Here is a 25,520-nt window from a genome sequence, read left to right as displayed (position 1 = left end):
ACATCCCAGTAGCAATTTACATGAAGGCCTACCATTTGTAATAGTACCAGATATTATCATTAATCCATATAATATTCCTGTTAATATTTCTCCAGGTGTGGTGGCTGTGGATCTATGGGTTGTTGAAGGAAAGCCGAGACTATGACATCACATAGAGTGGGTTCAGGAACCTGTTGTTTTGTGGGGAGACTTAGAAGCAAGGTGCCAACCTGAAAAGGCAGACAATATCCTGTTTTCTCATCTTCCCATGAGAAGCATGCCAGGACTGTTTAAAATGCTAGACATGAATTAGATTTGCCTTTCTTTGGAATATCCTGGCAGACCTGCTCCCTTTACCTTCTTGCAGAGAAACAGACTGGAGTACATGTTATAAACTGTTTCATGAACACATAGTCTTGAATATTGGATGTTCTCTGAAAACGAATTGGCAGGTTTTTCAGCAGGCTTCTGAGAAGTTACATTTAGTCATGGGCATAGAGGCCTTAGAGGTAACTAAAAGGTTGAGTTCAGGTTCAGCTGTTACTATTTGGTAAGTCAGGTCCCCTTCTCCCTCCTCATCATTCTGGGGCCAGACAGCATAATCTTTGGACATCATCTGCTTGCAGTTAAGTTAATTCCTCTGCAGTCACTGAACTCTTTGAATAGATCTCTCCTAGACTTGCTTTAATATGCAGACCTTGTGAATTTGTAGGGCTCAGGTTCATTGTGAGAATCAGCATTTTGAACTAGCTCTCCAGGTGATTCTTAGACACTGTAAAATTTGAGAGCCACCACTTGAAATTCTTGGTAATGGTATTATATGTTACTCTGTCTTGAATTACTTTGTATTTATTTTCCGTTGATAGTTGCTTTTTTTGTATTCCTAGAACACTTAGCTATTTCTGTGTTTATTTTTTGCATTGAAAATAAGATGTAACCTTATTCCTTAGAGTGAGTTTTCAAACTCATGGCCAACAAAATGGAATTTAGGAGGCATAGATAGATAGAGGTTTTTCACATCCAAGAGTTTATTTATTTTGTTTCTGATATTAGAACGCATCACTTTATCTTTTGTTCTGTCTGTAAAACATACTTTAAATATTATGCTTCTGACATCTCTGTTATGTTAAATATAGCTTTTATAAAGTCGACATTGTAGAATTGTGAATGCAAGCACATTGTCTACTCAGATAGGATGGAAGTAGGGCCTTGCTTGGAAACCAGCACAACTAAGAAATCAGTAAATATCAAATCAAAGCATATTAATATTTAATATTTTTCAAGAGAAGAAAATATTCCTATGGTATTTGTTTCAGGTACATCCAAGGAGCTGCATCACCTAAAGACATGCTTATTCTGGTTGATGTGTGAGTAGTGAACCATTTTATATTTATATACTGAAAATATAGGGAGGATCTGTAGATAACAGTAGCATGTTGGTACTGAGAAATGGGTTGGGTCAAAAAAATGATGAAGAACAATTAGGATGACTTTTATATCCAGACAAAGAAGCCACATTAAGACAGTAACAAAATAAATATTCTCCTATTGAAAATAGGGAGCATCTATATTGGAATTGAAAATTATGGCATAGTCCTCAAGCCTGAGCTTTTTGAAAAATTATTCATTTGCTTCCAATTTTTTGCGTTGTATCTTAAAAAGTTTTAAAGTATGTGGTTGCTAAAACTTAGCAGTTCCTGCTACACACACACACACACACACACACAAAATAGAACCATTTAGTTGACACTTAGTCATTAATAATTCAAATAACTTGTAGGGACTTGGACACAAAATAGATAAATATTAAATGTATTAAGCACCAATAGTGTGACTTTTTCAAGGGGAATGCTGATATACAGGAAAGAATTCCAGGAGTATTTATATTGATCATTTTATTTATTTTTTTCACTGCTTCAAGTTAAGGGCTTTGTGTGTGTAATCTTCTAATAAGATTTAAGATAAAATTGTGGAATGTTGAAAATTTTTATTGTTTTTAAGTTTATTTATTTTGAAGTGGAGAGGGGGGAGCAGAGAAAGCGGGAGAGAGAGAACCCCAAGAGAATCCACACTGACAGCACGGAGCCTGTCACAGGGCTTGAACCCATGAACTGTGAAATTGTGGCCTGAGCGGAAACCAAGAGTTGGATGCTTAACCAACTGAGCCACTTAGGTGCACCAAATATTTAGTTTTTTTTTTAATTTTTTTTTCAACGTTTTTATTTATTTTTGGGACAGAGAGAGACAGAGCATGAACGGGGGAGGGGCAGAGAGAGAGGAAGACACAGAATTGGAAACAGGCTCCAGGCTCCGAGCCATCAGCCCAGAGCCTGACGTGGGGCTCGAACTCACGGCACGCGAGATCGTGACCTGGCTGAAGTCGGACGCTTAACCGACTGCGCCACCCAGGCGCCCCCCAAATATTTAGTTTTTAAGGGCAATGCCAAGAAATTAAAAACATGGGGTATAAAATGTTTTTTTTTCCTTGAGTAAAAGTTGTATCTTCTTATGTTCTTTGCCACACTGGAAAAAAAAGAATCCAAGGTTTTGTAGGCATCTAAATGCATATTACAAGCTAGTATCAACATTTTAAAACCATTTTAAAAAATGATCTGAGGGGCGCCTGGGTGGCGCAGTCGGTTAAGCGTCTGACTTCAGCCAGGTCACGATCTCGCGGTCCGTGGGTTCGAGCCCCGCGTCGGGCTCTGGGCTGATGGCTCAGAGCCTGGAGCCTGTTTCCGATTCTGTGTCTCCCTCTCTCTCTGCCCCTCCCCCGTTCATGCTCTGTCTCTCTCTGTCCCAAAAATAAATTAAAAAAAAAAAAAATGATCTGAAGTAAACAAGTTAAAACCCTATCACCTATCCTGAGAAAGAGAAGGTGAAATGAATTTAGTAAGTGTAACTAACATGTCAATTCTCATTTCATTTCTTATGATATATTTAAATCAGAACTTAATTAAATTATTATGCAGTTTATATCATATGGTAATCCTGATATTCTTCCTAAGTATAAATCTAAATGCTAATTCAATATATTTTAATCTTATTGGATATATGATAATCTTCAGAAATAATTTTTCATATTAAAATCTTTAGAACCTACATGCATATCCCAAAATTAAAAATACATATGAAGTTGAAATACCATTTTTAAGGACTGTTTCAACAGACAGGTATGGAAGGTCTCCTGTATATAATGTGATAATATAGAGACAAATATGATGAAGGTGTCTCTCAAAGATACTTCAAGTGTATTAGTGAAACTAAACCCTATTCCCAAGTAACTAAAATAATTGTAGAAAGTAATAGATACAAAGTATGACACAGCACTAGAAGTCCATAGGAAAGAACACTTTGATTTAAAGTGTCAGGGAAGACTTCATTGTGGAGATAAAATTAGAATGTTTAGAGCTAAGATTTCATTAGGTAGGCATCGGAGAGGAGAGGAAAGAGAATGGAATTTCTAGTAAAACAATTGACATGAGCAAAGTGGCCTAGGTGAGAACATCTGGGGGAACTCTTTTGAGCCGATGGAAGAAAGAGAGAAAGATTGTGAAAGTTTTTGAATACAGGGCTACATGACTGTTGAGTAGTTACTAGTTAACTATGAGCTATTAACAGTATTAGGTAGAGGTATATTGCCAGAATTGCATGGGGAGGAGAAGAGACTAAGCTGGATAGAGTGGCTGTTATCCAAGCTCAGGGGCTTCTGGTAAGAAGCACTTGAGGCTGAGTGGAGAGAAGATGGAGAGGAAGCCACTTCCATGGCAACTGTGAAGTGGAATGAAAAAGGAGGGTTGAAAGACAGGAGGAAATTGGATGACTGAAATGCAGCCTGGTTGGTACCAAGAACATTAATAGGAAAAAAGTATGTCTGGGTGTAATTTGCCTTTTTGAACATAGAATCTGTAGTTGTTTAATAAACAGCCGGAGGTCTAAAAGTGGGGAAAACCAGGGCTCTAGACATGTAGAAGTAAGAGTTAGTTGCCTAGAGATGAGTCTTACAATTAGATGAGATCACCTAGAATCATAGAATGTGTACTGACAAGAAAAATAAAAGATGAAACCCCTTCTAACTTGGATGACAGAGCTGGTAGTATGTTTTTCCTGAATAAGTAAATGTTCTGTGAGTATCCCTTGTTTCCTAAAATTGTCCCTGGACGTACAATTTTTAGCATTGTAGTTAGAAACATATATGTTCTGATGCTGATGGGAAAGAAAGACAAAATTTTTTTATAATTTATTTCTACTCTATCAAAAAGGTGACTTTCATTAGTACGAATTTTTACAGGCAAAATAATTTAAATATTATATAGGTGACCTAGAGTTAGTGCAAAGTCTCCTTTCCTCGGGATGTCTGGTGTTGCTTAAATATGTGGTCATTAACACGCACACACCCATTTCTTTATAGGAGTGGAAGTGTTAGTGGGTTGACACTTAAATTGATCCGCACATCTGTCTCCGAAATGTTGGAAACCCTCTCAGATGACGATTTCGTGAATGTAGCTTCAGTAAGTATAAGATGACTGCATTTTTGCTGAACTAATTCTGCAATTTCTATCTTCCCCTGGTTTTAAATACTTCATAGTGTTTTATCATTGATAGGCTGAGATATTTCTGATCTATATTTTAGCACCATCTTATGAGCTGTCCTATCTTGTTACTAATTCTCCTGTATTTTCATGCCAAAGTCAAATGTCTAAGGCTTTCCCTGTGAGTGAAGTAATTGAAGTAATATGAAGAAAAAAACACTACAGTTATTCTCGTTCACTCACAGGAGCTGAAACAGGTGACATGAAATGAACCCCTGTATCCACTGATATCAATGTAACTCTAATAAGTAGTAACTTGATAGTATAATTAGATGGCAATTTTCTATCCATTTTAATACTCATTTTTCACACTGGACACATCCATAATGTATTATGCTTTTTTTAATTGAAGTAAAATTAAGATGCAATGTTATATTATTTTCAGGTATACAACGTATTGATTCAACAGTTCTATACATTACTCAGTGCTCATCATGATAAGTATAATCACCATCTGTCACAATGTTATTCCAATATTGTTGCCTATATTCTCTATACTCTACTTTCAATCTCTGTGAACTATTTATTTTATAATTGGAAGTTTGTACCTTGCAATCCACTTTATTTTACCCATTGCCCCCAACCACCTCCCTTTTGGCAAGTCATGTTTGTTCTTTGTATTTAAGAACAAATAAATGGTTTTTGTCTGCTTGTTCATTTGTTTTGTTTTTTAGATTCTACATATAAGTGAAATCACACAGTATTTCTTCTTTCCCATTTGACATTTCTTTTAGTATGATACCTTCTAGGTCGTCACAAATGTCAAGACTTCATTATTTTTTTTATGACTGAGTCATATTCCATTGTGTGTGTGTGTGTGTGTGTGTGTGTTAACTCACGTTTTCTTTATACATTTATCTTTTGGGTTATATTCATGTCTTGGCTATTTTAATACTGCAGTAAACATAGGGGTGCATGTATCTTTTTGAATTGTGTTTTGTTTTCTTTGGGTTACCTAGTAGTAGAATTACTGGATCATACAGTATTTCTATTTTTAATTTTTTTTTTTTTTTTTGAGGAACGTCCATGTTGTTTTCCACAGTGGCTGCATCAATTCATATTCCTACCAATAGTGTGTGAAGGTTTCTTTTTCTCCCCATCCTAACCACCCCTTGGAATTTCTTGTCTTTTTGATGCTAGCCATTTTGACAGGTCTAAGGCAATATCTTTTTGTGGGTTTGATATGCATTCCCTGATGATTAGTAGTGTTGAGCAACTTTTCATGTGTCTATTGGCCATTTCTATGTCTTTGGAAAAATATATTCAGGTCCTCTCCCCATTATTTAATTGGGTTATTTAGTATTTTGTGGGGTTTTTTTTGGGGGGGGAGTTTTGAGTTGCACAAGTTCTGTATTTTGGATATTAACCCCTTATTGGATATGTCATTTGCAAATATATTCTCCCATTCAGTAGGTTGTTTTTTTCGTTTTGTTGATGGTTTCCTTTGTTGTGCAAAAGCTTTGTACTTTAATGTAGTTCCAATAGTTTATCTTTGCTTTCCTTTGCCTGAGGAGATCTATCTAGAAAAATGTTGCTAAAGCCAATATCAAAGAGATGACTGCCTATATTTTTTTCTAGGAGTTGTGTTATTTCAGATCTCACTTTAAGGTTTTTAATCCACTTTGAGTTTCTTTTTGTGTATGGTTAAGAAAGTGGTCCAGTTTCATTCTTTTGCTCACAGCTGTCCAGTTTTTCCAGCACCATTTGTTGAAGACTCTTTTTCCCCTTGTATATTCTTGCCTATATTGTCGTTGATTAATTGCCCATATGAGTGTGGGTTTATTTTTGGGTTCTCTGTTTTGTTCCTTTGATCTGTGTGTCTGTTTTTGTGACAGTACCATACTGCTGTGATTACTGCAGCGTTTAGTCCATCTTGAAATCTTGGATTGTGGCATTCCTAGCTTTCTTGCTCAAGATTGCTCTGGCTCAAGTTCTTGCTCAAGATTGCTCTGGCTATTTGGGGTCTTTTGTGGTTCCATACAAACTTTAGTGTTATTTTGTTCCAGTTAGGTGGAAAATGTCACTGGTAATATGTTATATAATAATGTATTAACAATTATGTGTGTTACATTTTCAAAGTATTATTTATTAACATGAGAACCAATGTGCTTTTTTAAAAGTGTCACTTCCCAAGAACCATATTAGAGCTTCCTACTCATAGCTAGAGAGTGTTGAACTCTGAGGCAAATAAAATAGGACAAAATGAATGTTACCACGTTTCATTTTAATTAATAGAATTTAGGCAAGAAATTTCATGACTGTTTACTGGTGGATAGAATTTCACATTTGAAGTGGGTATATTCATAGAGACGGAATTGAGGGATTTGTGGTCAGATCATTTTGTATTGAACACAGAAGAACAGATCTGTCTCTGAAACTCCTTGGGAGGGAGAAGTTAAAGCAGCTCCTTTCACTGGACGGGCATCCCTGGTGGGGGTGGGGGGGGGTGGGGAAGTAGTCAGGGAAGCAGGTGTAATCCCCTTGTTAACCAGAGCTCCAGGTAATTGGAGATATTTCATAGATTATATATTCCCACTAGGCAAGAACTCTGAAAACCTCTTTTTGAGACTGCTTTTCATCTGGGCCACATGTGTGTCTCCGGTGCAGTAAGGTACAACCTGGTCTTTTAGTTGCCCAGGGCTGCCGTAACTGAATACCACACCCTGGGGAGCTCACATGTATTTTCTCATGATTCTGTAGGCTGGAACTCCCAAGATCAAGGTACTGGCAGGGTCAGTGTCTCCTGATGCGTCCTTCCTTGGCTGCCAGATGGCTGCTGTATTGCTGTTTATATAGATAGTCATCCCTGTAGATGTAGCCCCAGGTGTGTCCTCTTATTATTACATGGACAGCAGTCATAGTAGATTATGTCCTCATCCTAAGTCCCCTGCTTCCACACAGCCCACACTCCAGTGGGGAGAAACAAAGGGATGTGGTGGATTTCGGACAACGGCAAGTTCCCTGCAAGTGGGTGATGGGACCCCAAGCAGAGCGGGTGCTGCTTCTGTTGGGGCAGAAAGAACTGGGCTCTGCGAGGAGGCAAGCTTCGGGCTGAGGCCCGAGGAGGAGGCTGTCTGAAGCACTCTAAGGGAAGACCATTCTGGCCGGAGGGAACAGCCAGTGCAGAGGGCCTGAAGAGGGGAGCCCGGCTGTGCATCTGAGGGGTAGAAAGGAGCTGGTGCGATTGGAGCACGTGAGCCTGGGAGAGGCTAGAAGGTGAGGTGGGGGAGATAGGCCTGGACCCCCAGTGCCTGGAAGGGCCACAGAACAAGTTTGCATTCTAGCACAAGCAAGGTGGATGCTACAGCCTTTGAAGGGTTTTCCTGACTCTAGTTATGACTGGTGTACAGCCAGTTACTAGTGGAGTCTTTGTTGCCACACGACTGGTGAGTGACTTAATTCTGCAATCCCATTCTGCGGATCTGCTTCCTAAGACCACTGCTAGTATCAGTTTAGATTGGGTTTCCCCACAAAGAGTCTCTGAGACAAGGATTCAAGGACAAATGGTTTATTTTAGAAAATGACTCTAGGAAATGCTTAGAGAAATGTGAAAAGCCAAAGAGAGAGAGAGAGAGAGAACTAACAAATGATGGATTATCAAACATTACCACTCTGAGCGATACAGTTTAATCCTCTGTACAATTCTGAGAATTAGCACACATTACATGAATTAGAGTTACCCTTCTATGGGGAAAATGTGCTGGAGTATTTATAGTTAACAATTGCTCACGAAGAACGTTAATACTCTGATGTTCCCAGGCCAACATGTACGCAGGCAGAGGGCTTGTAGAAATCTCAGCCAGTTAAATTTTGGTTGGCACGCATGGAAATACGGATGGGACACCAACAGCATCTGCCTTAGCTAGAAACTAAACAATGCTATTATTAAATATGCTTTAAAAGGATTTCTGATTAAACAGAAGAAATGGCTTTGAATGAATTTTTTTGGTGTTCAACATTTAGCTAGCAAGTAATGATTCTTTTTAAAAATTATTTTAATGTTTATTTAGAGACAGAGCATGAGCAGGGGAGGGGCAGAGAGAGAGGGAGACACAGAATCTGAAGCAGGCTCCAAGCTGTCAACACAGAGCCCGATGCAGGTCTCAAACCCATGAACCGTGAGATCATGACCTGAGCCTCAGTCGGATGCTTAACCGACTGAGCTACCCAGGCGGCCCTGAATTTTTCTTAATAAAATCACTTAGATGGGATTGATATTGGGATTCTTCATGCCTGACAAGTCTTAAAGATCATTGCTTTTCGTAATAATATTATGGCTCTTAAACATGTATTGCTTTAAAGAACATTGTTAACTACTTAAAAAACATAATTGTAAGATATTTCCCTGTGGTTTCTGTGAGCCTGGTCAGCAGACTTTATTGGTTCATTGACAGTTCTTGGTAAATCCTTACTTGTGCATCCTCACTTGATGTACCTTGAATTGTGTAAGCTAAATGCCTATTGGCAAATGGAATATGTTGCTTGTGGAAAGAACTGGGAGTGTGTTTGATCTGGAAATAATGTATCTCAATATGTCAAGTTAAAAATGATGAAAATACTCAGTTACATATTCACAAATAGGGAAGAAGAAGGACATTGGGAAGCAAATTGTGAGGCAAATAATGCAGGAAGATATTTGAAAGATGAAACCATCATGATTTCCCACTCTACTTCCAGGGAAAATTATTACTGGTCTCAACTGCTGTATATTGGCTTGTTTAGTGTAGATTAGTTAGTTAAATTTACTTTCCTTCTTTGTGGCCCTCATTTGCCATAGAGATATTTTTGTCAACTCTGAATTTTTTTTTTAATTTTTTTAACATTTATTTATTTTTGAGACAGAGAGAGACAGAGCATGAACGGGGGGGGGGGGAAGCAGAGAGAGAGGGAGACACCGAATCGGAAACAGGCTCCAGGCTCTGAGCCATCAGCCCAGAGCCTGACGCGGGGCTCGAACTCACGGCCCGCGAGATCGTGACCTGGCTGAAGTCGGACGCTTAACCGACTGCGCCACCCAGGCGCCCCTGAGTTTTTTTTTTACTAACTATATACTTTTGCTTAATTTTATTATTTCAGAAAAATCATGAGTACATTTTCATGATTGAAAAGTCACTGAATGTTTTTAAGTGAGCTTATTATTCCCACCATAGATGTGCCCTTCAGAAAATCAGTATGAGCAAGATCTAAGGTAGATATGTGTTCATTGTTGATCTTATTTATGTATTAACCTTCAAGTAATCACAAGTCATGAGGTGGTTTTTTTAGACACTGCTTATGTGGCAGGAACTGTTCTATGTGTTTTCCATAACTCATTCAGTCTTCACAACTGCCTTGTGAGGTCGATACTGTTACCATCCTTAAGTTTATAAAGAATCAGAGTTCTAGTAACTTTTCTAAGGGAGAAGGCAGGATTGGAGCACAGCCATCTTCATTTATGAGTCTTGAGGAGAATATAAAATATATTTACTAATTTTTTGTGAAATCTGATATATTTATTTTATTTTTTAATATAATGTATTGTCGAAGTGGCTAATACACAGTGTGTAAAGTGTGCTCTTGGTTTTTGGGGTAGATTCTTGTGGTTCTTCGCTTGCATACCACACCCAGTGCTCATCCCAACAGGTGCCCTCCTCAATGCCCATCACCCATTTTCCCCTCTCCCTCACCCCCCCTTCCAAAATCTATAAAGGACTTAGCAAACTCAACACCTAAAATCTGATATACTTAAATAAAACTCCAAAATATTGGAATTGTTAGAAATTCTAAGATAGAAATATTATTAGATTGTAAAAGCAAAAAGAAAACCCTTTTAAATCTGAATGTTTTTTTTTTTAATTTTTTTTCAATGTTTTTTATTTATTTTTGGGATAGAGAGAGACAGAGCATGAACGGGGGAGGGGCAGAGAGAGAGGGAGACACAGAATCGGAAACAGGCTCCAGGCTCCGAGCCATCAGCCCAGAGCCTGACGCGGGGCTCGAACTCATTGACTGCAAGATCGTGACCTGGCTGAAGTCGGACGCTTAACCGACTGCGCCACCCAGGCGCCCCTGAATGTATTTTTAAAGAAGACTGTTATTTATGTTTTGGTGGAGAAGTTCTTTCAGTAAATTTTTCCATATTTTGGCTTGAAAAAGCACATATGAATTAGATTAATCTTATAATTGCAAATGAATACTTAAACACTATGTCTGGGTTATACATTTGGCCTAGGTAGTATAATTTTTTATATATTTATTTAACTTCTTTATCATGTGTCTTGCTCCTATGCTCTTATTCATGTTTATATAATATTTAACATCAACCACATTAACTTCATAATTTCAAAAATTCATCAGTTTTATTGGTTAGCGTGCTATATTGGGGCTATAAAATGCCTGAAATGGATACATTTATTTTTTTTAATTTTTTTTTAACGTTTATTTATTTTTGAGACAGAGAGAGACAGATCATGAATGGGGGAGGGTCAGAGAGAGAGGGAGACACAGATTCCGAAATAGGCTCCAGGCTCTGAGCGGTCAGCACAGAGCCCGACGCGGGGCTCGAACTCATGGACCGCGAGATCATGACCTGAGCTGAAGTTGGACGCTTAACCAACTGAGCCACCCAGGCGCCCCTGAAATGGATACATTTAAAGATAATTGATTATGATGCGACATTTTGGTAAGAGAAAAGCAAAGTTATGTTTTGTCCTTAACCAGGCCTTTCTCATTAAATAAAAAATTAATAATTTAATGATATGGCAATTCTAAGGAAAAAGCTCTTCAAAATCTAATATGCTGGTGTGTGTGTATGTGTGTGTGTTCACATGTGCATATACAGGTGTGCATGTATTTTCTTTCTTTTTTTTTCTCTGAAACTGAATGTCTAGGAAAGAAACAATGTCACTTTTAGTGTTTATAACTTCAGGGAGGCATTATAATAAGGTGCTGAGAAAACCTGGTAGTGATTGTGCAGCAAATTTTGACAATAATTTTTCCACAACCGTCACGCAGTTTTCTTCATCCTCATACCAAAGATCACGTGAGTCATCCAGAGTGTTAGGATGCAATCGATAGGAACACTTGACAAAATTGCTTAGACCCACCGTACAGAAAAACAGCCTCTCATTTTTAGGTTTATATTTCTAAGTCTCTTAATATTTTGTAAAGAACAGTAATTGTTATGCTTAAGTCATGTAATGCACGTGTAAGATGTCAGAACTACATCCCAAATGTCATGTCCTAGAAGGTTCTTTGTTATCTCCAGGGCGATTCTGTTGTCTCCAGGGCATTGTTGGTTGCAGAAAGGAAGCCTGCTGTTGGGCAAAGCTTATGCAAGCATCACACGACTGTTTTCCTACTAATCTGGTTACATGCTTTGATGGAAGAAAGTGGTAGATGATAGGAGCAACAATTCAATCACAGCATGTTCTGATTTACAGACATCATTTCAACTGTTGACACAATGAGTGGAGTTTGTTTATGAAACTGAGGGAGTTTGACATTTCAAGAGTAAAATACTGCAAGCCAGTGGAAGATGACAAGGAAATGTGTGCTGATTATGAACAGTGTGTGAAAAGTTAACAACAGAAGAAAATGGCCATGCGTTTCAATAAGATCACATCTTGTTGCTTAAGAATTAGATGCAAATGTTCTGGTGACATTAAGCATTTTTCGGTCCCTTTTTTTCTTGGAAGTTTTTCTAATATGTGGTCATTATAAAGTGCAGTCTTTGGGGGCGCCTGTGTGGCTCAATAGATTAAGCGTCTGACTTCAGCTCAGGTTCATGAGTTCAAGCCCCGTGTCAGGCTCTGTGCTGACAACTCAGAGCCTGGAGTTTGCTTTGGATTCTGTGTCTGCCTCTCTCTCTCTGCCCCTTCTCCATTCATGCTCTGTCACTCTCTCTTTCAAAAATAATTAAATATTTTTAAAAAATTAAAAAGTGTAGCCTTTAATACTCATGAGAAAGAAATAATCAAAATACGCTTCCTTATAGTATCTCCGATATTAGTTGAAGTAAGCTCTGCACTTTGTCTGGATAGTAGGCACTAAACAGCGATTCTGGAAATGACAGTGTCTAAATGCAAGTGCAGAATGAGGACTAAGGAGCCACAGTCATCATAGCAGGAGGCTGGACAGGGATGATCACAGTGTCATGCTGGTGGCATTAGCAAGACTCTCTGGTTAAGTGATCTGCTTCCCACTCTCCACAGATGACTCTGCCTCTTAGATGCGCTGGTAGAATTGTATAGAAACAATGTACCACCTTTGAGGCTGACTCATTAGCTTGCAAATAGGATAAAATTTCAGGTACTTCCCAGTTTTTGACTTGACAGTCTAACACCAACTAATGTCACACTGGAGGTTTGTTTAAATACGAGATTGCACTGTATCTTCAAGAAAGACATGGCTTGGATTGCTCGTTTTCTCCTGTGTTTTAAGTTTGAGTTTTCCTTCTAAAATATGCCTCGTGTGTTCCTAGACAAGGGCATGGTTTTCGTAGCTTAGAACTTTGCTACTCTGCCTGTAATAATGAGCACATTTGTAAGTTGTTGCACTACTTAAATTTAAAAGTGAGTTTTTTCATCCTTACAAAACAGGCCCTCTTTTTGCCAGAGCACAAATAAAGTGACAGATAATTGGTGTGCCAGTGCATTTTTGTGAGCCATGAAGTCTAGGACAGAAATTTCATTTCATGTCTTATAAAATAGTCATCATCTAGATTTCAAGACATTTTTATGTCGATTCAGCTCTCTTTTGTGTCAGTGATCAAGAATTTTGTAGCTTTATACCCTTGCCACGTAAGGAGGGGCCCATGATTGAAAAGCAGAGCAGCCCCTGACAGCTGGTTAGAAATGCAGACTCTCAGGCACCACACTTCAGGGTCAGAATCTTCATTTAGCAAAGCCTGTCCAGTGAGTCCTAGGCCATGAGGAAATCGGGAAGTCAAGGTACTGGAGGGAGGTACATTTAGCAAAGTCCAACAGGCATCTGTCTGGAGCTTGTTGTAACTTATAATGCTTATTGCTGATTTAGATTTTAAGATCTTGGTTAATTCACAGCATTATTAGTAGTATGGATGTTTATGAATATTTTTATACTGTAGCCATTTGCTTTATGGAGGGGAGTATTAAGACAGGATGAGTAGAGTTAGATTTATTAAAAGAACCCTAGTTCTCTCTTTTTATATGCTTTTTTTTAAGGTAAAGATGGGTGCTTTATAAACTTAACTCTATTTAAAAGATACATAAAGAAATTATGGAAGACTCTATTTGAGAAGACTATCAAATAAAGGACAGATTTAGAGTTTATAATAACAGGGCACATAATCAAGGTTATTTAGTTTTTAAAAAAAAAAAGATTGCCAGAGGATAAATTAATTGCTTTGCATGTATAAGGAAATTTTATAAGAAGGTGTTGACAAGCATTATAAATATTTTTTCCATTAATTACATGGTGCACTAAAGGCAGTTTTTGGTACTTAGAAATTAGTTTCATTTGCAGTTTTAGAAATGACAATGTGATACTTAAGGTGAGGCTGAAGGAGAACTTTTCTTTTGAACTAATTTATTGTTTTTAATAATATAAAAGTTACAACTTATTTTCTGGGACTTGAAGGACTAGGAAAAGAGTCCATGCGCCATAGGCATGTCAGGACTTGGTAAGATTATTCAGAATCCAAGTATTCATTTAATCATGACAATAGGTCAAGAGAGTGACTGGGGCTGACCTGAGCTGTAACTTTAGCCAAATTGCTCACAGTTATTTAAGGTCTCATATTTGTTCCTAATTACTTAGTAGGCGTAAATTCAGCAGAAATCAAAATATAAATTGATATTACATTAAAGTACTGACTTGTAGAATGCATCGATTTTAACCTTAATTTGTGAATAGCAGAATCTCCTTTCAGCACATTGCTAAGGTTCTAGAAAACATTTTGAGAATCTTAATGTCTATGGTAGAACTTGAAAACATGAAATAGACATGAAAGTCTTTTTGTTGTTTCTTCCATTGAAAAGGACTTTGGCATAAAGTGACTGTTTGCATGTTAAATTCTCTTATAAATATCAAATATTAGCATTTGCCTTTTTCCATAATTAATTCCTCTTTCTAACATTTTGTCCAATGATTATACACTTTGAAAATGTAGTATTCCAAAATTTTTTTCATTCCTCATGTTCTCTCTCCTTTTTTTTTTTTTTTTAAAAGACCGCTTCTTTTTTTAATTTTTTTTTTCAACGTTTTTTATTTATTTTTGGGACAGAGAGAGACAGAGCATGAACGGGGGAGGGGCAGAGAGAGAGGGAGACACAGAATCGGAAACAGGCTCCAGGCTCTGAGCCATCAGCCCAGAGCCCGACACGGGGCTCGAACTCACGGACCGCGAGATCGTGACCTGGCTGAAGTCGGACGCTTAACCGACTGCGCCACCCAGGCGCCCCTCTCTCTCCTTTTTAACCTGATGCTCTGTTGATAGGTATCTTCTTTATTTAATTTTTTTCATTAGTTTATACCCTAATCATGCTCAAGTTTTTCAAATATTTGTTATATTGAAATATATTTTAAAATATATGTATATTTATATGTTTGATTTCAGTGGAACAGAGTTAGGTTGAATATAATTTCTTCAAGTCACGCTGGTAACTATTTGTTGGTTCCAAATGCTGTTTCCTGTCTAAAAGAACTTGGTGGTGATGTTACTAACCTTACTTAAAAAAAATAGATCTCTTCTTTCTGTTAAGTGCATATCTTATTGGTATGCACAGATTAGAAATTGCTTCTGATTTACCCTGAGTCTTGATGCTTCCGAGTCTAGATAGATGCGTGCTTCTTTTCATTCAAGTGCTTCCATAATAGAGTGGACCTCCTTGACTACCAAATCTCCAGTGTCATTCCAGTTTTGGTTATACTATCTCTTTAATCATTGTCAGTCACTTAACTTCACTTTCTTTTTCTTCGTAGCATTTTTCTCCACCTGATACTTAATTTTTTTTTTTTTAACGTTTACTTATTTTTGAGACAGAGAGAGACAGAGCATGAACGGGGGAGGGGCAGAGAGAGAGGGAGACACAGAACTGGAAGCAGGCTCCAGGCTCTGAGCCATCACCCCAGAGCCCGACGCGGGGCTCGAACTCACGGTCCGTGAGATCGTGACCTGAGCTCAAGTCGGACACTCAACCGACTGAGCCACCCAGGCGCCCCTCCACCTGATACTTTATATATATATGTTTGTTCTTTATTTTCTATACCCCTGCACTCCCACCTCCCCACCAATGGATGCTTTTTTTTTTTTTTTTTTTTTTTTTTTTTTTGACTATAGAGACACTGTCTGTTTTACTGAAATGTTACTGTATATAGAAAAATGCAGAGGCGCCTGGGTGGCTCAGTTGGTTGAGTGTCCGATTTCAGCTCAGGTCATGATCTCACAGCTCGTGAGTTCAAGCCCCGTGTCGGGCTCTGTGCTGACAGCTTGGAGCCTGGAATCTGCTTCGGATTCTGTGTCTCCTTCTCTCTCTGCCCTTAACCCACTCGCATTCAGTCTCTGTCTCTCTCAAAAATAAGCATTAAAAATTTTTTTTTGAAAAAGAAAAAAATGCAAGGTGCATAGTGGTGCTTTTCAATTGAGTCTATTTCTTGGTTAGTCATAACAGTGGAGGGGGGAGTCTTACATAGTTGTCAGAATTTTATAATAAATTTCAATCACTGATTAAATATGTTTGTGTTCTTAAATGATTAGAGTCATCCTTACTTATTTTATCTGACTCTAGCATCTCTTCTCTGTAAATACTTTAGATATGTATATCCTTCTCTGAGTTTTTCAGGCAAATCCAGCCAAACTCACAATTGATCTTTTTTTCAACTAGGAAAGATGTTCCAAGTAATCAGCTTCAGGTACCATACAAACATTTAGCATATTGGTCAATTCTGCATCATAATGTTGGTAAAGAGGAAAAAATCAGAGTAGATATGATCATTTTGTCATTTCATTAAAGTTTCATCCTTGGGAGCTGGCTTTCAAATTTCCACAGGGCTATGAAAAAAAATTGTGATAGAAATACTACTGATATGCTTGTTACATCTTAAGACTGATAATGAGAAAGTTGCCCATATTTCTAGCTGGACAAGTGCTGTGGAATCAGGATTGCACAGTGGTTGACAAAATGATAGTTGAGAAAGAAAACATTAATATCAAGTAGAGATGAGCCAGGGAGCTAAATACAAATACTCTCAATTTTTTGAAACTCCAAATGCATATAACTAGAGCTGTTTAAGAGTTTTCTATATGATAATATGAATAGAATATATTAAAAAAGATACTGGGGCTTATTCAGAAATTCACTCAATATTTCAACAAAAAGTCAACAGACTGAATTTTCAGCACATCGTGATTCACGTTAATTGAAATATTTGTTTAAAAGTAAAAATGCTTATCAAAAGTTTAGATGGCCCATGTTTTATAATTATAGGGAAACATAAATTTTGTGTCAATAATGTCAATATCTTCACTATTTTATTAATGTGACTTTCTTTTGACATTTACAGAATTCATTACTCCTTTTATTCTTTTAATAGTTAAAACGATCTTATCTAAATGTAAGATTTTAGAAATTGGGGGCCTTTCCAGTTGATGTGCTAAAGCTCCCCCCTCCAAAAAGAAGCAATTTATAGCTCCAAGGAGATAATTGAAACAGCTGTCTGTGGACATTGATACTTTCTAGAGGCAGGACTTGGGTTAGACCTGACTTTCTTAAGTTGGATTGAAAAGTAGAACTTTTTTTAATCAATTTTTTTTTATCCAACAGGCCAAAGAAACCATAAACCAGCAGCCAGTGTTGGGCAACAACCATGTCATGTTGAGGACTAGAGTGTTCAAGTCCCATAGTGCTATTAACAAAGATATTTATAGCATCTCTAACTTGCAAGGGTGACCACCCCTTCTGGTTTTCCCTGGACAGGGATTAATAATAGAAATTAGAATCCTATTCACGATGTTCGCAAAAATCATGAATTACCTAGAAATACTTTTAATAATATATGTTGGATCTGCATTGTAGAAAAGAGAAAAGAATATGAGGTGTAAGTAGAAGAGTTGAAATGGATATACAGAAATGAATGTGGAATAATAACTTCTTGAAATGAAAAGGTGACTCATGTGAAGATGTCAGTTTGTCCAGAATTTATTGGTAAATGCAATTTTAATTGTATTTAAAAAAAAAAAAAGGTTCCAAAGTTCAACCAGAAGTGTGGGAAAAGTAGCATGACAGGATATGTCAGCTTACTTTTTTTGGTATCAGTTGGAAATGATGAGACACCGTAGAGAAAAGTGTGTCAGATTGTTTGGGTTTGAAGTAGGGCTCTGACTCTTGGTTGCTGTGTGATTTGGGGCACTTTGCTTAACACTGTCAGACTCATTTTATCAATTGTATAATGGAAACTATTAAAAGTAAAACCAATGTTCACTTTGGCAGCACATATACTAAAATTGGAACAATAAAGAGAAGACTAGCATGGACCCTGCACAAACATGACGCGCAAATTCGTGAAGCATTGCGAATTTTTAAATCTTAAAAACTAAAACTAAAACCGTAAGCTTGGTGAAGATTAAATGAATCAATGCATGTAAAGTGTTTAGCCTGGCACTGTTGTGATTCTCAATATATGTTAGCTGGTATTTTTATTATTATTATTAATAGTAAGAAGTCGGTGAAATAATAGAAATAGTAAAGGAATAAAAAATGTTCTAGAAATATATTCTAAATCTTTGTTTATTATAAATAAAAATAAGACAACTCACAAGATTATATGAAAATTAATATATGAGAAAAAGTTTTACATCATTAGCCATCAAGTAATTAAAAGATTGAAATAATCTTTGTACTTAGGATTTAGCAAATAAAAATGTTACGTGTTCATGAAAGTGGAGTGAGACTGTTACAAATATATTATAAATTGGCACACAATTTCTGGAAGTTAATTTGGCAATAGCTAAAAAACTTGAAAAATCATTCTTAACTGATTATGTGCATATGTGTATGGATAAATGTTATCAGCTGTTTCTCTGAGTTTTAGGATAACCATTTTGTTGCCTTATAATATTTCCCATTTTTAAATTTCTTGTAAAAATAAGAAAATAAAAATATTTATAATAGGAATAAAACTTAACCAAGATTTTAAAGATCATATCATCTGTTCACTTTGCTTTTATTTTCCTGTATCGCCATCTGGTGTCCAAAGTGTGGATAGCTTCTCATATCATAATTGTAAAGACTTGACACACAAAATTATAGTTTATTTAATTTAGATAATTTGTCGAAATAAATAATCCTGCATAATATAATTTGTTACATAAATTATTTGTTATACTTAGATTATGTAAATAAGTTCACTTGTATTTTGTAATTTCAAGAATTACCCATATTTCAAAGCAGGCAGGTCTGGATTTGAGGTGGGTGTTTTTTGTTGTTGTTGTTTACCTACTTATTTATTTTGAGAGAGAGAATGAGAGAATGAGCACAAGTGGGGTGAGGGCAGAGAGAGAGAGAGAGAGAGAGAGAGAGAATCCCAAGCAGGCTCCATGGTCATTGTGGAGCCTGATGCGGGGCTTGAACCCATGACTGTGAGGTCATAACCTGAGCTGAAACCAGGACTTAGACGCTTACCCTACTAAGCCACCGAGGCACCCCTAATTTTTACTATTTCTAGAGGAAAACTACTTGAGCCTGCTAACCATTTCAAAGGTAGACCTGGTGCCCTGTGAAGATGTGTTAGAACACCCCATGAGGGTGCCATTTGTAGACAAATTTGCTTTCCAAGGACTTGATGCTACTTCGACTTATGGTGTGTATCAAGGCAGTGCCAACATTTCATCATCTTTATCCAAGGTGAATTCAATGAACAGAGTTCTGTCTGTCCGAAGTATTTTGTGAAATGATTTCTTACTTAGCAGAGTACATGAGAACAAAAATACTGTCTTTATAAAACCAGGAGTTTAAATTCACTTGAAAGGTTAGTGATTTATTTTGGCTCTGAAAGTATCTTTTAATTTGATGGGTGTATTTGACTGTGATATTTAACAGGAAGGTTCTTTGGAAGCATTGAAATTTATTGTTGATAGTTATCTCAGAGGCTGTTTCAGACATTAAGTTAGTGTTTGAAGGATACCTGTATCGTCCTGTTAGTGAACTTTATTTAAAACCCACTAAAGCTGATATTGTTCATCATTAATCTAGGGTCTGTTCTGTTTTGAGAATTGAGCATACTAATGTTTATAGTAAAATTATTTTTTTAAAAGATAGAGTTGCACTTGACTTAACATCTACTTTGTGTCAGGCTCTATGATAAGTGTTTTACGTACATCTTCATTTGGGTATTTGAATAGTGTCTATTTGGACAGAACACTTATATTTAGGAATATACAAGTTTAAGAACATATTGTAGAGCTAAAATATAATTTCTACATTTAGAAATCTATAACTTGGATTTTTTTAATATTTATTTTTGAGATAGCGTGCAAGCGGGGGAGGGGCAGAATGAGGGAGGCAGAGGACCCACAGTCGGCTCCACGCTGACAGCAGAAAGTCTGATGTGGGGCTCTAACTCACAGACCACGAGATCATGACTTGAGCTGAAGTTGGCCACTTAACTGACTGAGCCACCCAGGCACTCCTATAACTTGATTTTGGTCAACATTTCACACTGTCTTCTAATGGAACTCCATTCATATACTCATTAGATATTTATAGCATACTATTATATGCCAACTGCTAAGGTTGCAATGGTGGGATGGCTGTTTTCTTTGTGTGGACTTCTAATCCAAAGGAGACATCTATCAGGATATCATACAAAGAAATAGGAAATTTTAACTGTGTTGTATTCTGTAAAGAAGAGATCCATCTAGGCCTAGGAGAGGTTACAGTGGGATGGTTGGATCTAGTCAGGGAAGGTCAGGAAAGCCCTTTGTAAAGAACAACTGTTGAGGTAAGGACAACAACCAAGTGAAGAAGAGAAGAGAAGTGTTGCAGGTAGGCAGAGGAACAGGTGATAGGGAAGGAGGAGAGGAAAGAATGTTCATTTGCTGGAGCAGGGATACAAAGTCCCACTTGATTTATACCCCACATGCTCACTCTGACCCACACTTCTTTCTCTCTCCGCATGCTAGCAGCGATTTTCTCAGCAGTTCTAATAAGGGATCTACTCAGCTGAATTTTCATGGATCAGGAAAGGAATCAGTGTGTTAGTTTGGATTTCTGACTCTGTAGGATTAGTTAAATATACTTTTTTTTTAAAAGCATTTTCTTAGTAGATGACAAAAACTGGCCTCCTTAAATCAATTTTTGTTCACAGGATACAATTTCGAAGCTTTGTAATACTATATTAGTGAACTTTGCCTTAAGGTTTTTAATATATGTATGATTCATGTATTAAATATGTGGTTTACAAATTGACATCTAGGCACATGTTACCAAAGACTGCAGTTTCAGCTTGTGAAAATAAACCTGTTCTTTTTGTCTACTCCAAAAGCGGACGAGTGTAAGGTGTCTGTGAAATATACACTTGCCTAAATTAGAACTTTTAAACTTTCTCATCCCTTTCCTAGGAGGGTAAGATTCGCTCTGGGGACTTACACTTTGTAAGCTATTCGTTTCTCTGCATTATTTATGAATTTTATTATGAGTATAATCAGAGAATTTCTGTTACACACCATTGAATTTGTATTTAATGAATTGAATTTACATTTAATCAGTTTGTTAAAGTGACTTAACGAGATGCTTCATTCTTATGTGTTAAAAGCAGTTCAAGGCCAACCAAAAGACTCAGGGCAATACATTATTTAGTGTTCATTTTCTGCATAACTTCTAATTTTATCATGATTCATCGTTTAAATCAGTTAATAACATCTCCTATAACCATTTCTAATAATTCTCTAAAGTCAGATATTTTACTGTTGATGTACTAGCAAACTTTTTTTTTTTTAAACGTTCTAACATGGGAATTCTCACATTCTTTTGTTTTCAAAATAGAATGTGTAAGATAAGATTGTGTCAAGTTATCAAAGAATGGAATGAAAGAGGCAGTGGAATTTAGATCTGAAGATACTAAGTTTTCAACATTTGATTTTATGGAAAAAGCAAAAAATATGTATTGGAGCTTTTTCTTCATATATATGATGTACCTGAAAGTAGTGTTCAAATAAAAATGAGAAAGAACTCAAATTAATTATCTGTGCAGGACATTTTCCTTCTTGTTTTATCTGTACTCTCTCCAAACCTTCCGTCTCCTCCCTTTATCTTTTTATTTTTTTATGTTCATTTATTTTTGAGAGAGGCGGGGAGAGAGAGAGACAGAGAGAGAGAGCGAGCATCAACCGGTGAGGGGGGGTACTGAGGGAGAGGGAGACACAGAATCGGAAGCAGGCTCCAGGCTCAAAGCTGTCAGCGCAGAGTCCAACTCGGGGCTGGAACTCAAGAAACGTAAGATCGTGACCTAAGCTGAAGTCTGACATTTAACCAACTGAGCCACCCAGGTGCCCCCTCCCTTACTTTACATTGATTGCTTTGCTGTTCAGATGTTGACTGTCACCTTTTCAACCCCTAATCTATGCTTACACCCAGCATCGGTACTCAGCTCGTGCTCTTTACCTGGAACATTGAAGTCGATGCACATTCAAGGGTCATTCCTCCACACATAGGCTGCAAGTGTCCTTCCCACCTTCACAAGAACTTTGTATTTCGCTCTGTACTATCCTGCATCTTTTCTTCCTTTGCTCTTCGATATGAACCTCTCTTGCTCTAGTGACCCTCCATTTGAGGGAAGACTTTCCTTGACCTCAGGCTTACCCTTAGAGGTACCCCAATCATTTTCTTTCTTCCCAGCCGAAGTGCTTTGAAGATGTGGAAGACGTGCCTCTGCACGTTCTACCACTTCCCATTGTGCTTCAGTGGGGGGGGGGGGGGCTCTGCCCCTTCCACTGACATTGTATAATGTGGATGAGTTCAGTGGGCACTTTGAATTCCCCATCTTTGTATCTGAACTGCAGTGTTTTTCCTCCTGAGACCTATTTTTTCCCCTCTTGTCACCCCAAATAGCCCAGTCTACTGATTTTTTTCCTGCCTCCATGCGAACTTATTTCAACTGTTGTCTTAGGGACTCATTTTTCTACTTCCCTTTTATATTTAAAGTTTTATTTTTATTTTTGTTTAATTTACATCCAAGTTAGTTAGCATGTAGTGCAATAATTTCAGGAGTAGATTCCAGTGATTTATCCCCTAATATAACATTCACTGCACATCCCCAAAAGTGTCTTCCTTAATCCTCCTTACCCTTTTAGCCCATCCCCCACCCACAACCCCCCGCCCCCAGCGATCCTCAGTTTGTTCTATTTAAGAGTCTCTTATGTTTTGTCCATCTCCCTGTGTTTGTATTATTTTTGCTTCCCTTGCTTTGTGTTAATCTGTTTTGTATCTTAAATTCCGCATATGAGTGAAGTCATAGGATATTTGTCTTTCTTTGACTAATTTCACTTAGCATAATACACTCTGGTTCCATCCACGTTTTTACAAATGGAAAGATTTCCTTCTTTTTGATTTCCTAGTAATACTCTGTTGTGTGTGTGTGTGTGTGTGTGTGTGTGTGTGTGTGTGTATACACACACACACACATACACACCACATCTTCTTTATCCATTCATCTGTCGATGGATATTTGGACTCTTTCCATACTTTGGCTATTGTCAATAGTGCTGCTGTAAACCCTGGGGTGCATGTGCCCCTTCGAAACAGCACAGCTGTATCCTTTGGATAAATTCCTATTAGTGCAATTGCTACGCCCTAGGTTAATTCTATTTTTAATTTTTTGAGGAACTTCCAAACTGTTATCCAGAGTGGCTGCACCAGTTTGGATTCCCACCAGCTGTCCAAAAGGGTTCCTCTGTCTCCACATCCTTGCCATCATCTGTTGTTGCCTGAGTTGTTAATGTAGCCATTCCAAGTAGTGTGGGGTGGTATCTCATTGTGGCTTTAATTTGTATTTCCCTGATGATGAGTGGTGTTGAGCATTTTTTCCTGTGTCTGTTAGCCATCTGTATGTCTTCTTTGGAAAAGTGTCTATTGATGTCTTTTGCCCATTTCTTCACTGGATTATTTGTTTTTTGGGTGTTAAATGTGATGTTTTTTATAGATTTTGGATTACTAGCCCTTTATCTGAGATGTCATTTGCAAATGCCTTTTCCCATTCCGTTGGTTGCCTTTTAGTTTTGCTATTATTTCCTTCACTGTGCAGAAGCTCTTTATATTAATGAGGTCTTAGTAGTTCATTTTTGCTTTTCTTTCCCTTTCCTCCAGAGACGTGTTGAGTAAGAAGTTGCTGCGGCCGAGGTCAAAGAGGATTTTGCTTGCTTTCTCCTCTAGGATTTTGATGGCTTCCTGTCTTATGTTTAGATCTTTCATCCATTTTGAGTTTCATTTTGTATATCATGTAAGAAAATGGTCCAGGTTTAGTTTTCTGCATGTTGCTGTCCAGTTTTCCCAACACCCTTTGCTGAAGAGAATTTTTCCACTGAATATTCTTTCCTGCTTTGTTAAGGGTTAGTTGGCCATACATTTGTGGGTCCATTTTTGGGTTGTCTATTCTGTTCCACTGATCTGAGTGTCTGTTTTTGTGCCAGTACCATACTGTCTTGATGATTACAGCTTGAAGTCTGGGATTGTGATGCCTCCAGCTTTGGTTTTCTTTTCCAGGATTGCTTTGGCTATTTGGGGTCTTTTCTGGTTCCATACAAATTTTATAATTGTTTGTTCTAGCTGTGTGAAGAATGCTGGTGTTACTTTCTTTTTGCTTTTTTTTTTTACTTTTTTATTTTTTTTTTAAATTTACATCCAAATTAGTTAGTGTATAGTGCAACAATGATTTCAGGAGTAGATTCCTTAGTGCCCCTTACCCATTTAGCCCCTCCCCCCTCCCACAACCCCTCCAGTAACCCTCAGTTTGTTCTCCATATTTGAGAGTCTCTCTGTTTTGTCCCCCTCCCTGTTTTTATATTATTTTTGTTTCCCTTCCCTTATGTTCATCTGGTGTTACTTTGATAGGGATTGCATTGAATATGTAGATTGCTTTGGGTAGTATCAGTAGTTTAACAATATTTGTTCTTCCAATCCATGAGCATGGAATGCCTTTCCATTTTTTTTTTTTTTTGTCTTCTTTAATGTCTTTCATAAGCTTTCTATAGTTTTCAGTGTACAGATTTTTCATCTCTTTGGTTAGGTTTATTCCTAGGTATTTTATGGGTTTTGGTGCAATTGTAAATGGGATCGATTCCTTGATTTCTCTTTCTGTTGCATCATTATTGGTGTATAGAAATGCAACTGATTTCTGTGCATTGATTTTATGTCCTGCAACTTTGCTGAATTCATGGACCAGTTCTAGCAGTTTTTTGGTGGAATCTTCTGGGTTTTCCATATAGAGTATAATTTCATCTGTGAAGACTGAAAATTTGACCTCCTCCTGGCTGATTTGGATGCCTTATATTCCTTTGTGTTGTCTGATTGCTGAGGCTAAGACTTCCAATACTATGTTGAATAACAATGGCGAGAGTGGACATCCCTGTCATATTCCTGACATTAGGGGTAAAGCTCTCAGTTTTTCTACGTTTTTTTGAGGATGATATTAGCAGGGAGGGGGGTCTTTCATATATGACTTTTATGATCTTGAGGTATAATCCTTCTGTCCCTATTTTCTTGAGTGTTTTATCAATAAAGGATGCTGTATTTTGTCAAATGCTTTCTTTGCATCTATTGAGAAGATCGTGTGGTTCTTGTCCTTTCTTTTATTGATGTGATGTATCACATTGATTGTTTTGCTGATTTTGAACCAGCCCTGCATCCCAGGTACAAATCCCACTTAATCATGGTGAATAATTCTTTTAATGTATTGTTAGATCTGGTTGGCTAGTATCTTGTTGAGGATTTTTGCATC

The 25,520-nt window shown here is 37.4% G+C and overlaps 1 protein-coding gene and 1 non-coding gene across 2 annotated transcripts in view; both read left to right on the top strand.

Annotated features, from left to right (window-relative positions):
• The window catches only part of CACNA2D1 (calcium voltage-gated channel auxiliary subunit alpha2delta 1), a 494,736-nt gene that overhangs the window by 374,495 nt on the left and 94,721 nt on the right, over positions 1 to 25,520 (top strand). Inside the window, 2 exon segments of the mRNA XM_030307860.1 lie at positions 1,296 to 1,346; positions 4,391 to 4,490. Of these exon segments, the coding sequence (XP_030163720.1) occupies positions 1,296 to 1,346; positions 4,391 to 4,490 (151 nt within the window).
• Positions 18,006 to 18,110, top strand: LOC115509455. The gene has a single exon (XR_003967357.1). It is a non-coding gene; the product is annotated as a U6 spliceosomal RNA (small nuclear RNA).

The sequence above is a fragment of the Lynx canadensis genome, chromosome A2, assembly GCF_007474595.2.
Source record: "Lynx canadensis isolate LIC74 chromosome A2, mLynCan4.pri.v2, whole genome shotgun sequence".
In the NCBI taxonomy this organism is placed as follows: Eukaryota; Metazoa; Chordata; class Mammalia; order Carnivora; family Felidae; genus Lynx; species Lynx canadensis.
Note: the sequence above shows the minus strand (reverse complement) of the source record. Positions and strands in the feature narration are given on the sequence as shown.